We start from the raw sequence: 13,815 nt of genomic DNA on the forward strand, positions 1-13,815 counted from the left end.
CAGCAAATGACTGACCTTGGGTGTGGTGTGTGTGTGTGTGTCCTCCTTGGACACAGACACACACACACACATGCACACACTCATGCATCCACTGCGCACACATTTTTTGTATTAAGTGTGTTAAGTATGGGAGTTGAAGAGGCTCCCTAATGGCTCCAGCTGAGTAACGACTAAGCATCTCCATCGACCCTCTCTTAGGTGTGTGTGTGTGGGTGTGTTGTGCCTGTGTGTTTGATTAACACGTCTCCCTAGGCTGGTTTAATTTACAGTACGGGGCCGAGATGGGGCTCATTAAAGCGGCCAGTTCTCTCTCTCTCTCGCTCCCTCTCTCTTTCTCTCGCTATCTTCTCAGTCCATCTCTCCCATCTCTCTCTCACACACACACACACACACACACACACGCCGACACTTCAGAGTAAAAATTGCCTCACGTAAACATTGGGCTGTATTTACGACCTCTTATCTAAACCCATTTCAGTACAGTTGTATTGGACGAGATAGAGACCCGCACACTGTCGAAAAAATAAATAGATCCAAAACTGAGGCTTGAATGCAAAATAAAGATGTTTATTGAAACATCATGGTGCCCAAAGAATATATCATAGTGCAAGAAAGTGCATATATAAAAGGTGAAAATAAAACACAAACGTTTCGGCCTCAGGCCATCATCAGTGTTTATTTTTTTATTTTACCTTTATATAACTAGGCAAGTCAGTTAAGAACAAATTCTTATTTACAATGACGGCCTACACCGGCCAAACCCGGACAACGCTGGGCCAATTGTGTGCCGCCCTATGGGACTCCCAATCACGGCCGGTTGTGATACAGCCTGGAATCGAACCAGGGGGTCTGTAGTGACGCCTCAAGCACTGAGATGCAGTGCCTTAGACCGCTGCGCCACTCGGGAGTGTAAAAGATAGTTGTATTGAAATGACGATTCGCAAGCATATTGAAAGCATGTTGACTTGCAGGCAATGAGGTGTGTGGATAAGAAGACCAATAGACTTTCATATTACAGCAGAATTGTCAGTGAAATATTATTAATATTATATAATATTATGGGGGGGGGGGGATATCTCTTTCGGACACAGCATCAGAGAAAAAAAGAGAACTGAGCACGCCCCCATTCTCATCGACGGGGCTGTAGTGGAACAGGTTGAGAGCTTCAACTTCCTTGGTGTCCACAACACCAACAAACTATCATGGTCCAAACACACCAAGACAGTCGTGAAGAGGGCACGACAAAGCCTATTCCCCCTCAGGAGACTGAAAAGATTTGGCATGGGTCCTCAGATCCTCAAAAAATTCTACAGCTGCACCATCGAGAGCATCCTGACTGGTTGCATCACCGCCTGGTATGGCAACTGCTTGGCCTCCGACCGCAAGGCACTACAGAGGGTAGTGCGTACGGCCCAGTACATCACTGGGGCCAAGCTTCCTGCCATCCAGGACCTCTATACCAGGCGGTGTCAGAGGAAGGACCTCAAAATTGTCAAAAACTCCAGCCACCCTAGTCATAGACTGTTCTCTCTGCTACCGCACGGCAAGCGGTACCGGAGCGCCAAGTCTAGGTCCAAAAGACTTCTCAACAGCTTCTACCTCCAAGCCATAAGACTCCTGAACAGCTAATCATGGCTACCCGGACTATTTGCACTGCCCCCCCACCCCATCTTTTTACGCTGCTGCTACTCTGTTAATTATTTATGCATAGTCACTTTAACTCTACCCACATGTACATATTTGTCACACCCTGACTCAGGGAACTCGTATATGTTGAGTCAGGGTGTGTAGTTTCTATGTTGTGTATTTCTATGTTGTAGTTCTAGTATGTCTAGATCTATGTTGGCCGGTGTGGTTCCCAATCAGAGGCAGCTGTCGCTCGTTGTCTCTGATTGGGGACCATACTTAGGCAGCCTATTGGCACTAGTGGGTTGTGGGATCTTGTTCCGTGAAAGGTATGTTGTTTGTGTCTACCTTGGACTTCACTTGGACTTTCGTTTTGTTTATTGTTTTGTCGTTGTGTTTATTAAGTTTAAATAAACATGTATGCATATCACGCTACGCCTTGGTCTGACCCCTCTATGAACGAACGTGACAGAAGATCCCACCAAACGAGGACCAAGCAGCGTGCCCAGGAAGAGCGAATTGCCATGTCACAGGTGGGCAAATGGTGGTCATGGGAGGAGATATTTGCGGGGAAAGGGCCATGGGCAAAGGTAGATGCCCAGGCAGGAGAGGAGCAACGGCAGCACAGAGGAAGCCGGTCGAGGAAGAAGCCCGAGAGACAGCCCCAAGAAAAAAAATGTTGGGGGCTAAGAGGGTGGTTGGCGGCTCCTCTGTGGCTCCCCCGTACTCACGCGAGAAGGCGTATGACTGGGCAAGCTCCATGTTTTGCGGAGCTATGTACTGTGTCGCCAGTGCGCCGGCACAGTCCTGTACGTCCTGTGCTTGCACCACGCACGGGCCGTGCGAAGATGGGCATCCAGCCAGGACGGGGTGTGCCGGCTCAACGCTCCTGGTCTCCAGTACGCCTCCTCGGTCCCGCCGAGGGGTTGTGCCAGCCCTCCGCTCCAGACCTCCAGTCGGTCTTCGCAGCCCGGTCCGGCCTGTTCCTGCCCCTCACACCAAGCTAGTGGTGCGCGTCGCCAGCCCGGTCCGGCCTGTTGCTGTCCCTCGCACCAAGCCAGTGGTGCGCGTCACCAGCCCGGCCCGGCATGTTCCTGCCCCTCGCACCAAGCCAGTGGTGCGCGTCGCCAGCCCGGCCCGGCCTGTTCCTGCTCCTCGCACCAAGCCAGTGGTGCGCGTCGCCAGCCCGGCCCGGCACGTTCCTGCTCGTTCCTGCTCCTCGCATCAAGCCAGTGGTGCACGTCGCCAGTCCGGCCCGGCCCGGCCTGTTCCTGCTCCTCGCACCAAGCCAGTGGTGCGCGTCGCCAGCCCGGCCCGGCCCGTTCCTGCTCCTCACATCAAGCCAGTGGTACGTGTTCCTAGTCCGGTCCGGCCCGTGCCTGCTCCTCGCACCAGACCAGTGGTGCGGGTGTCCAGTCCGGCACCGGTCAGCTGCTCCACTCCGGACCCAGAACAGTCCGCTCCACCGGTGCCTGATCCAGCTCCGGGTTAGCTGCTCCACTCCGGAGCCAGAGCAATCCGCTCCACCGGGGTCAGTCCAGCTCCGGTCAGCGCATCCACTCCGGAGCCAGAGCAGTCCGCTCCACCAGTGCCCAGTTCAGCTCCGGTCACCTGCTCCACTCCGGAGCCAGAGCAATCCGCTCCACCGGGGTCTAGTCCAGCTCCGGTCAGCGGCTCCACTCCGGAGCCAGAGCAGTCCGCTCCACCGGTGCCTGATCCAGCTCCGGTCAGCGGCTCCACTCCGGAGCCAGAGCAGTTCGCTCCACCGTCGTCGGGTCCAGCTCCAGTCAGCGGTTCCAGTCCAGACCGACGTCAGCCCCTCTCCAGGTTCGGGGTCTCCCACACCAGGGTCCAGACAGGGCTTGGTACTTCGTGGGAGGAAGGAGAGGGCAAGCAGCACGCCGAGGTCCAGACCAGACCAGGGGCGCAACAGGGAGGCGGAGAATCGGTGGTTGCCACGCCCGGAGCCGGATCCGCCTCCGAGGCGGAATGCCCACCCGGCCCCTACCCTGTTATGTTTATGTTGAGCGGTCGGAGTCCGCACCTTTGGGGGGGGGTACTGACACGCCCTGACTCAGGGGACGCTTATATGTTGAGTCAGGGTGTGTGTATTCCTTGTTGTGTTAGTTCTATGTTGTAGAATCTAGTATGTCTATTTCTATGTTGGCCGGTGTGGTTCCCAATCAGAGGCAGCTGTCGCTCGTTGTCTCTGATTGGGGACAATACTTAGGCAGCCTATTGGCACTAGTGGGTTGTGGGATCTTGTTCCGTGTGAGGTTTGTTGTGTGTTACCTTTGGACGTCACGTTTCGTTGGTTTATTGTTTTGTCGTTGTTTATTAAGTTTAAAATAAACATGTATGCATATCAAGCTGCGCCTTGGTCTGACCCGTCTATGAACGAACGTGACAATATTACTTCAACTACCTCAACTAGCTGGTGCCCCCGCACATTGACTCTGTACCGGTACCCCCCTGTATATATAGCCTCCCTACTATTATTTTATTTTACTTCTGCTCTTTTTTTCTCAACACTTTTTTGTTGTTCTACTTTTTTATTAAAAAATAAATGCACTGTTGGTTAAGGGCTGTAAGTAAGCATTTCACTGTAATGTCTGCACCTGTTGTATTCGGCACATGTGGCCAATAAAATTTGATTTGATATCGCACCACGTCATTCCTGCAGTCTCCCATCTATCACTATTGACTGCAGGTCACTGTTAGGATCCTTTAAGGAATTTTAGTAGCCTGCATCTCCATACTCAGGTCTTCTCTGCTTCAGTCACTCCTGCATTTGCCTGGTCTCCAGGACCCAAATTAAGCAAGCTATTTCCTAGTTAATAGTTAGCAGTATGGCTTAAGGGTCTGTTCTTCAACCATGCAACTTTTGTTATCACAGCTAAAGCAGAACCAGTCTGGCACCTTGGGGTAGTTTTAGTGCTGTCTGTCTGTGTTGTAGGGGTTGTTCTTGCTCTATGTGGGGTAGTTGTAGTGCTGTCTGTGTGAAGAGGTTGTTCCAGTGGGGCTCAGGTTAACACGGCCCAGATGAAACCGTGACCCTGTAGATCCTCGTCTTGTTTCACTCATAAATCACCACAACACCTCCCAGACCTGAGACACTTGTCAGGGGCTGGGAGCTCTCTCTTCTCCCTCACTCTCGCTTTCCCTCTCTGTCTGTCTGTCTCTCTCTCTCTCTCTCTCTTTCTCAACGTCATCCGCTCACTCATCCCTCGCACTTTCTCTTTCTCCCTCTCTCTTTCTCTCTCTCTCTCTCTCCTGTCTGTGTCAGTAAAGGCATGTTGTGTGTGATGGATAGAAGTAGAGCGTATTGCAGAGCCTCATCTAAATTCCCATTGATTAGGAGCAGTAATTAAAGAGTCCCGGGCATGCCTGGCCTGGCAACTCACTCCACCCATCTGTCTTCTCTCTTTGTTTCTCTCTTTCCCTCTTTCTCTCTATCTATCCATATTTTTTTTTGTCCTTAGGCCTCATGTAACCTTTCTGTCTCTCCCTCCCTCTCGCTCTCCCTTCCTCATTCCCTCTCTCTCCTTCTCTTTCCCTCTCCCTCCCTCTCTTCTGTGTCTGTGTAGGAGCTCTGTGAGGACCCTCACCTGTTTGTGGATGGGATCAGTGCGCACGACCTGCACCAGGGCCAGCTGGGAAACTGCTGGTTTGTGGCAGCGTGCTCCAGCCTGGCCTCCAGAGAGTCCCTGTGGTCCAAAGTAAGTGTGGGGGTGGAGGGTTGTGCGGGGGTGGGGGGTGGAGGGCGGGTGTGCAGGGGTGGGGGGGGTGGAGGCAGTGGGGGTGGGGGGTGGAGGGCTGTGCGGGGGTGGGGGGTGGAGGGCTGTGCAGGGGTGGGGGTGGAGGGCTGGGTGGGGGTGGAGGGCTTTGTGTGGGGGTGGGGGTGGAGGGCTGGGTGGGGGTGGAGGGCTTTGTGTGGGGGTGGGGGTGGAGGGCTGTGTGGGGGTGGGGGTGGAGGTGGAGGGCTTTGGGGGGGTGGGGGTGACATGACTGTACACACACGTGTGTACCCGTTAGGCCAGATTACCTGGTGATGAAGGGGTAAACAGGGGAAAGCTCATCTCACCAGAGGCATCATTAGGCCACATCAACACCTCTCTATAACACTCTCAGTAGAGTTGGAGTACACTACCACGGTCCTCTGTGGAGGAGGCACCCTTAGCTTAGAACTCCGTCTCTCACTGGGGTTTAGGTAGAGTATCATAATAGACTTTGCTGGTCCACTCAGTTGTGTTAAAGGAATGAATGTGCGGGTATCTAGCATTCTTTCATGATGTCTTTTTTTATACTCTACACCTTCCGGAATGTGTGTACCATAATATAGTTCTAAAGCCCTATTTGCACAGGACTAGTACTATACATCGGTTATGTCATTATTTCCCCAGCATGTCCGTTTTTCCAGTGGACGGGGTAGTTTTACCAAACTACCCTGTTATTCTTTTTTTTCTCATTCAAAATGTAATGTTCTAGGCGTGAAGATATTTCAACTTGTCTAGGGATAGCCTAATATTGGCCTAATGGTCTATAGTTCAGAGAATGTCAAAATAATAATGCATATCAATAAGAACCATGAACTGTAGCCTTTGAAGACATTTAATTAACTGACATATTTGCAGATTAAAAATTACTGACTTGGCAGATTCGGATGGGACAAAAATTACGGATGTGGTGATTGGTACTCGTGCACATAATTGCATTACCTGAGCTCCCCCAGTAAAACTTATCCTGTACAAATAGGGCTTAAGCTTTATTATAAAACATTATGAAGGCTTTTACATGCTTATAACAACTTAAGCCCTAAGCCCTATTCGGAAGGGATACGTTTTACTGGGGGAGCTCAGGTAATGTAATTATGTGCACGAGCACCAATCACCACATCCGTAATTTTTGTCCCGTCCGAATCTGCCATGTCAGTAATTTTTACTTGGCAGGAAGATTATTATCCCAACCCTAAAAACCTAAAGTTTTTCGGCAAACTCCCATGTCCTCTGATAATACTTATCCCGTGCAAATCGTCATCCCTGTGTTATGAGGGATATTACATAGTTTAACAGGTGCTGCACCCAGTTTGGGTAAGAACATGGGAACAAATTGATGCTTAAAACAAAGTGATATGCACGTAGCCTACAGATGAATGATCTGTTTTATCATATATCAACTTTCCTAGTGCCATACTTCTCTTTTAAAAGATGAAGTGGATGATATTGTGCCAATGAATTGATAAATTGCCAAATGCTTCAGGTAATTAAATGTCTGCATAGGTTACAGTTCATGGTTCTTATTGAAATACATTATTATTTTGACTTTCTCCGAACTGAAGTACATTAGGCCAATAGCAGGCTATCCCTAGACATCTGAAATATCTTCACACCTAGAAGCGCCTCCAGGCCTCCATCATAAGGGTCAATTTTGAATGAGGAACAAAATGTATTACAGGGGCAGTTTGGTAAAACTAATCCTGTCCGAATCGTCCACTGGAAAAAACGGACACGCTGGGGTAAAAATTACATAACTGAGGTTCTATAGTAATACTAGTCCTGTGTAAATAGGGCTTTAGAAAGGATTATACCTGGATGCTTTAAGTAAAGTATTACCACTCAGTTATTTGCTTTTGACTGTTGCTCAGGACAGTGTGGCTCAACAGGGGAAGACCGAGGGGAGACCTATTCTGTAGGTGGGATTGCCAGACAAGATTTGTAAGCATGTTGCATCCAGAAGAACTTTGATTTCATGAGTGTGTGTGTGTGTGTGTGTGTGTGTGTGTGTGTGTGAACCATGCGTTTCCATGACAGCCTGAATGTGATGTTAGCAGTGCTGTGATGGTTTAGTGACACGGGGCAGTGGTGCATACAACAACCAAGAGGTAGATCCCCCAGGACGCTGGTATGTGCACAGGCCTAGCTAATTAGTATTGGTGCAGTGTGTGTGTGTGTGTGTGTGTAGTGTCTGTCTGTGTGTGTGTGTGTGAGACAGGCAACTGTAAGTATGAGAGGGAAAAAGTGTGACTGTGAGCTGATATTATTGAATAAGGAAGAGAAGGACAGTGGAGACGCGATCAGATTGATAATTACACACTTAAGACTGCAGGCCATTCGCTTAATTGAGACTCAGGAGACTGTCACTGTACTCTGCTGCTACTGCGTTTCAGTTCCACCTTGTCATTACTGACAAAAGGAATGGAGATGAGAATTATTTTGGAGAAAAGCAGTCAACTGCAAAGAGTGAGACAGTCGATCTAACAGGTGGCTGGTAGTGATTTCAGGCATTCATTTGTGCCTCTGTGATGGGTGGGGGTGTGGATGGGTGGGTGGGTGTGTGGAAGAATGGGTGGGTGGATGAGTGGGGTTGTGGATGAATGGGTGGGTGGATGAGTGTGGGTGTGGATGAATGGGTGGGTGGATGAGTGGGGGTGTGGGTGCTGCCCATCTCTCTCCTCTCTTCTCTTTCTGTCTCTCTCCTACATATTCTCTCTTTCCCTTCCCCTCCATCTCTCGCTCTCCACTACCCGTCTCTGTGGAGGACACCCCCCCCCACCCGTGGCCGTTTGTCATCCGGGCCAGGGCCAGACGGAGATGGATGAGGTAATAGGAAGCCAGTCTGGGTCGTGTTCATTAGGGCACACCATAGCAAAACATTTTGCACCGGAAAACGAAAACAAGCTTCTTGGATGAATTTCGGCTGTTTTCTGTCTGTTTCCTTCTGTTTGTTGTCTAATAAATAGGACCCTGTTGTCCACTAGGGCATTATGTTTCTGCTGCCACACTACAGTACAACATCCCTCTCTGCTGCCTGCAACCTCAGGTGGGAGGAGAACGGCACCACACACACACACAGCCATGACCCCCTCAAGGTCTCAGGTCATCTGTGACGAGCCTGCTCGATTGTCAGACACCAGTAGAGAAAATGGCATTCGTAAGTACACACACACACACGCATGCGGACAGACAGACATGTGCATGGGCGCGCGCACAATTTGTAATAGAATAACATTGTATTGCTAGTCTGTTAGAAATGCCACAGAGAGAATCGTTTTGTCTTTTGTTAAGATTTATTCAGATCAGTAATCCATTTCAACAGCAGTAGTAATTCTCTAATTAGTTGCTTTAGTCATTTTATGGTATCAAACAAACATTACAAGTAATGAATAATCACATCTCTAGACTTGACTGATGCTACAGTATGGCTCTAAACGCTGTATCTTTCATAGTAATTTCAACATCAGACATCAAAATGCTCTGTTGTTTTGATCTGCTACAAGTACCTGAATCCCTACGGAAAACCTACCTGAAGTAGACAGTAGAAAAGGACATATTGTAATCCAAAACAAGGTTCTGTGTTATTGTTTTGAGGCCGGTCGTACCATGTTAAAACGGAAGACAGGAAGAAAAAGAGATGGAAGAGAGTGGAAGGAAGGAAGCGATTGAGACAAGGGAGTGGTGGTGTTGAGGTGTTATCCTTCCTCCACCCCTGAGGACGTGAGGGGTTGTTGTCCCTCTGGACGCTCGGTTTGTGTGTCCTTTCCCCTGTGGTCGCAAGTACAAACTACTGCAGGCCACATTAAATCAGCCATTTGTCTCGCAGGCCGCCAATTTGTGACCCCTGCCCTAACCCGAACTTTACTTCCTAATTAGTTTGAAACTAAAAACGAAGTTGTGCTCCGACAAGGGAGGGTTGTAGCAGAAAAACATGATGAAAAACCAAAAAAGAAAGTACTTGCTTATAAAGCCAGATGATCAAATGAAAGAAAAAATTACCAAAATCCCCGCCTAGTACCTTGCCTTCCTGACGCCATTTCCTCCTGCAGTCTTCACTTCTGGTCCAACTGGAAGCTGATGGTGCATTCAATGACGTCGGGACCAACACCATCCTCAAACGCCAGCAGGAAGTACATCGTCTTCCTCACCTTTGTTCATCAGGTGGGTGAGGTCGGGCGTCCAGAGCTGCGAGGTGGCAATCACGGTGAGGCGGCCCGGGCGTGACAGCCGCACGCCCCAGTGGGTGAAGCGCGAGGCCTGCTGGGAGAAGTCCAGGCAGTAAACGGCCTCGTGGGGTCAGAGGAGGCGCTCAAAGTCCTGCAGCTTCCCGCCGCGCTGCTGCAGAGACTGGACCCGCTGGCGCATCACCTCGGTCAGATGGAGGTCGGGCTGGAAGGGCCGCTCCAGTGTGGCTTGGGCGGCCATGTTGGTTTGGGTTCAAGCGGTCGAGGTACAAGAGGATGATGGTTCGATAGGTGGGTGAATGCTCGATCAAACGGGAAATGCTTTGGCTGTTTGAGTCCTCTTACTCTCTCAGGAATCCCCTCTATCTCTCTCTCTCAGGAATCCCCCTCTCTCTCTCTCTCTCTCTCTCTCTCTCTCTCTCTCTCTCTCAGGAATCCCTCTCTCTCTCTCTCTCTCTCTCTCTCTCTCTCTCTCTCTCTCTCTCTCTCTCTCGTTTCTTTTCTTCCTCTCTCGCCGGGTCAGTGAGTGTGTCAGTTAGTGCAGTTAGTGTGTTAGTTAGTGTGTCAGTGTGTCATTTAGTCAGTTAGTGTGTCAGTTAGTGCAGTTAGTGTGTTAGTTAGTGTGTCAGTGTGTCATTTAGTCAGTTAGTGTGTCAGTTAGTGCAGTTAGTGTGTTAGTTAGTGTGTCAGTGTGTCATTTAGTCAGTTAGTGTGTCAGTTAGTGCAGTTAGTGTGTTAGTTAGTGTGTCAGTGTGTCATTTAGTCAGTTAGTGTGTCAGTTAGTGCAGTTAGTGTGTTAGTTAGTGTGTCAGTGAGTCATTTAGTCAGTTAGTGTGTCAGTTAGTGTGTCAGTGTGTGTGTGGAAGACACTCGCGCATGGCTACAACACCCTTAGATGGGGGGTGGGCCTTGCCATCTTGGTGTTTTTGGTTGGCAAGATGAGCATTACGCAATAGGCAACTGGAGCTAATGACGTCTGCGGTGGCGATGCGGGGATTGCCCTTGGGGGAACCAGGGACAGCTGTGTGGTTGTCACATATTTATCTCACATTTGTACCGTCATTGTGCTTGGCTAGTGGAGGCCTGCCTCTCTTGCTACGTGCTGTATTCTGCTAAGTGTGACCAAAATCTGTGATTTTTGGTCTGTCTGTCAAGTGACAGTTGTCCAACAAGAAGCGCTCATTTTAATTTTCTGTTGCCAAATGTTTGCTACAGTGTGCACTATTAAATATGGACCAGGTGATGGGGTACCTCTGTGTGTCTGGTCCGATGGGCACCACTGCCTGACTATTGTGTTATGGGATGGGAGGAGGGTACTGCAGGGGTGGATGGGGTTGCAGCTGTTTCTGGCCAGAGTCTACTCCCTCTTTCGCAGAGTAGAGTTATTATAGAGCTTTATTGTGTTCTGGATGAAAGCCGAGATGGATATTCCCCCCTCTCTCTCTCTCTCTCTCTCTCTCTCTCTCTCTCCCTTTCTCTATCTCACTCCCCCCGCTCTCTCTCTCTTTCTCTCTCTCTCTCTCCCCCCCTTGCTCTCTCTCTCTCTCTCTCTCTCTGTCTTTCTCTCTGTCTCGCTCTCTCTCTCGCTCTCTCTCTTTCTCTCTCTCACCCCCCTTGCTCTCGCTCTCTCGCTCTCTCTCACCCCCCTTGCTTTCTCTCTTTCTCTCTCTCTCTCACCCCCCTTGCTCTCTCTCTCTATCTCTCTCTCTCTCTCTCTCGCTCTCTTTCTCTGCAGTCCAAAGTCATAGAGAAAAATAAGCCAAAGAGAGGGAGAGAGCGAGAGGGGTGGTGGTGGTGGTGGTGGTGGGGGGGATAGCTCCCAATTGACTCTGGGTTTCCATGGTGCAGTGCTGTTTCTTTTATCTTCTCCTCTCCTCCTCTTAAAGGAGCTGCTACTACACACACACACACACACACACACACACACACACACAGAAAATACCCTCAATCAGCAGAACGAAGGGTCCATCAGAACCGACCCACCGACCAGGGCTCTTACTCCACCACTCCCCAGCATGTATCTCCAAGGGCAGTGGAGCTGATTCACTGATTAATTTCAATCCAATTTAACCCTCTGCGCTCCGCAGGACACTTTTATTATGTGGCGTCTCATTACTATACTTCCTGTATAGCCCTGATGGCTAAAGGCTTCCGTGTGCTTCGGTTCGGCTGGCACCTAGCCGAACTCGGCTAGGCGAACCGAAAGAGTGTGCTCGCATATACTCCCTTATAAGACCTTCGCATGAAAAATGAGAAAAAGCAGCAATAGTACTTTGTGTCCATCTTTAGACGCCTTAGCCAGTATACACTTCCACAAAATAGTCAGAATGAATCTAAGATAACTCAATAACTCTGTCATTCATTTTGATGTTTTTGCAGAGGATATCTTAGTCGCGCAATTTTACATCTAACTAAGATGTTTGGTGCAATATTTCTCAAGTGAAAACGAGTTGCCTATCGTTGAATGACATCAAACACTTAATTGAAGAATCCCTACTGTTGACCAATGTCCGACAAACAGAAGACATAGAAGGCACAGTATGTGGGTATGTGTGGATGAATTGTGATGGAAGGTGTGGTGTGCATTTTTGTGTTTGGAAAAGTGTGGCGTTAAGTGAGTGAGAAAGGAAATGGTTGCATATCCCAGAACCAATGTATGTCTGTGAGCAGGGATTGTGAGAGAGAGCTTTCAATTTTGTGCAGATGAGGGATATACATTTTTAAATAATCTAATTTATTTTTTATTGTCCTATCATGATGGAACGGTCCCCAACCCTATATCCTAGACACCCACCTGAGCGACCCATACACCAAAGAGAAGTCCCCATCTGTTTTATGGACCTGCTGTGAGTTGCCTATATGCAGCCAAAACAGAAAGATAAATGCGGTCAGAGACCTACTAGAGCAGCACCGCCCCCTCAAGATTCTGAGCCTGCCTGGCAGGGTTGGTCCAACAAAGCCAGAGACCCCTGATGGAGAGCGTAATATACAAGGAAATTCTCAAAGCTGCTAATGAGAACCTTGACGACCTTGTACCTAGCCGGTGGGGATTCCGGTGGGGTACCCCCACCCAGGTAGTGGCAGTGCTGGCAACACTGGCTGCAGTAACCCATGGGGAGGGGGTCACACTAGGACAATCCGAGAGAGGGCATATTATTGTGGCCACGGTCACAAAATAATCAAAGGTCTGACTGCACGGAGATGCTTGGGAAAATGGTTACAACGGGGGACCAGTGTGTTTGTGTTTCAGGGGAAGAGGGTGGATCTGACCTCCATCACCTAGGACTTGACATAGGTTAATCAAATCTCAAATTGTTGTCAATTTTTGCTCAGTTTTGCATGCTTTCTCAAACAGCTGTAACTGTATATGCATTCATAAATCAGGTCCTTTCTTGAGTTGGGCTCTGGGATGTAACAACCATTGAGCATCTGAGCTTATGGTTGATTGTGGAGGAAAGGGGTTGAGTGTGTTAGAGTATGTGCGTGTATGTTTATCCCACATCTGTTGCAAGGGGGTAAGGATGTTAGGGAGAATATAGGATGAACCACAATTGTTTGCTAAAATAATAATTGCTTGACAAAAAATGTAATGGCAATCCAGGTTATAGGTAACAATCTTTCGCATGAACTACTGACATTATTACGCATTTTAATTGATAATAATGGAATTTAAGATATGCAAGATATTTGAATAGATATGTATTTTATATATATATATATATATAATACACAGTGAGGGAAAAAAGTATTTGATCCCCTGCTGATTTTGTACGTTTGCCCACTGAAAAAGACATGATCAGTCTATCATTTTAATGGTAGGTTTATTTGAACAGTGAGAGACAGAATAACAACAAATAAATCCAGAAAAACGCATGTCAAAAATGTTATAAATTGATTTGCATTTTAATGAGGGAAATAAGTATTTGACCCCTCTGCAAAACATGACTTAGTACTTGGTGGCAAAACCCTTGTTGGCAATCACAGAGGTCAGACGTTTCTTGTAGTTTGCCACCAGGTTTTCACACATCTCAGGACGGATTTTGTTCCACTCTTCTTTGCAGATCTTCTCCAAGTCATTAAGGTTTCGAGGCTGACGTTTGGCAACTCAAACCTTCAGCTCCCCTCCACAGATTTTCTATGGGATTAAGGTCTGGAGACTGGCTAGCCACTCCAGGACCTTAATGTGCTTCTTCTTGAGCCAATCCTTTGTTGCCTTGGCCGTGTGTTTTGGG

The 13,815-nt window shown here is 48.6% G+C and overlaps 1 protein-coding gene across 1 annotated transcript in view; it reads left to right on the top strand.

Moving 5' to 3' along the window:
* The window catches only part of capn5b (calpain 5b), a 69,728-nt gene that overhangs the window by 31,289 nt on the left and 24,624 nt on the right, over positions 1-13,815 (top strand). The window contains exon 3 of the mRNA XM_045224177.1: positions 5,214-5,345. Coding sequence (XP_045080112.1) covers positions 5,214-5,345 — 132 coding nt within the window. The remainder of the gene's footprint in view (positions 1-5,213; positions 5,346-13,815) is intronic.

Source organism: Coregonus clupeaformis, chromosome 13, assembly GCF_020615455.1.
Source record: "Coregonus clupeaformis isolate EN_2021a chromosome 13, ASM2061545v1, whole genome shotgun sequence".
NCBI lineage: Eukaryota > Metazoa > Chordata > Actinopteri > Salmoniformes > Salmonidae > Coregonus > Coregonus clupeaformis.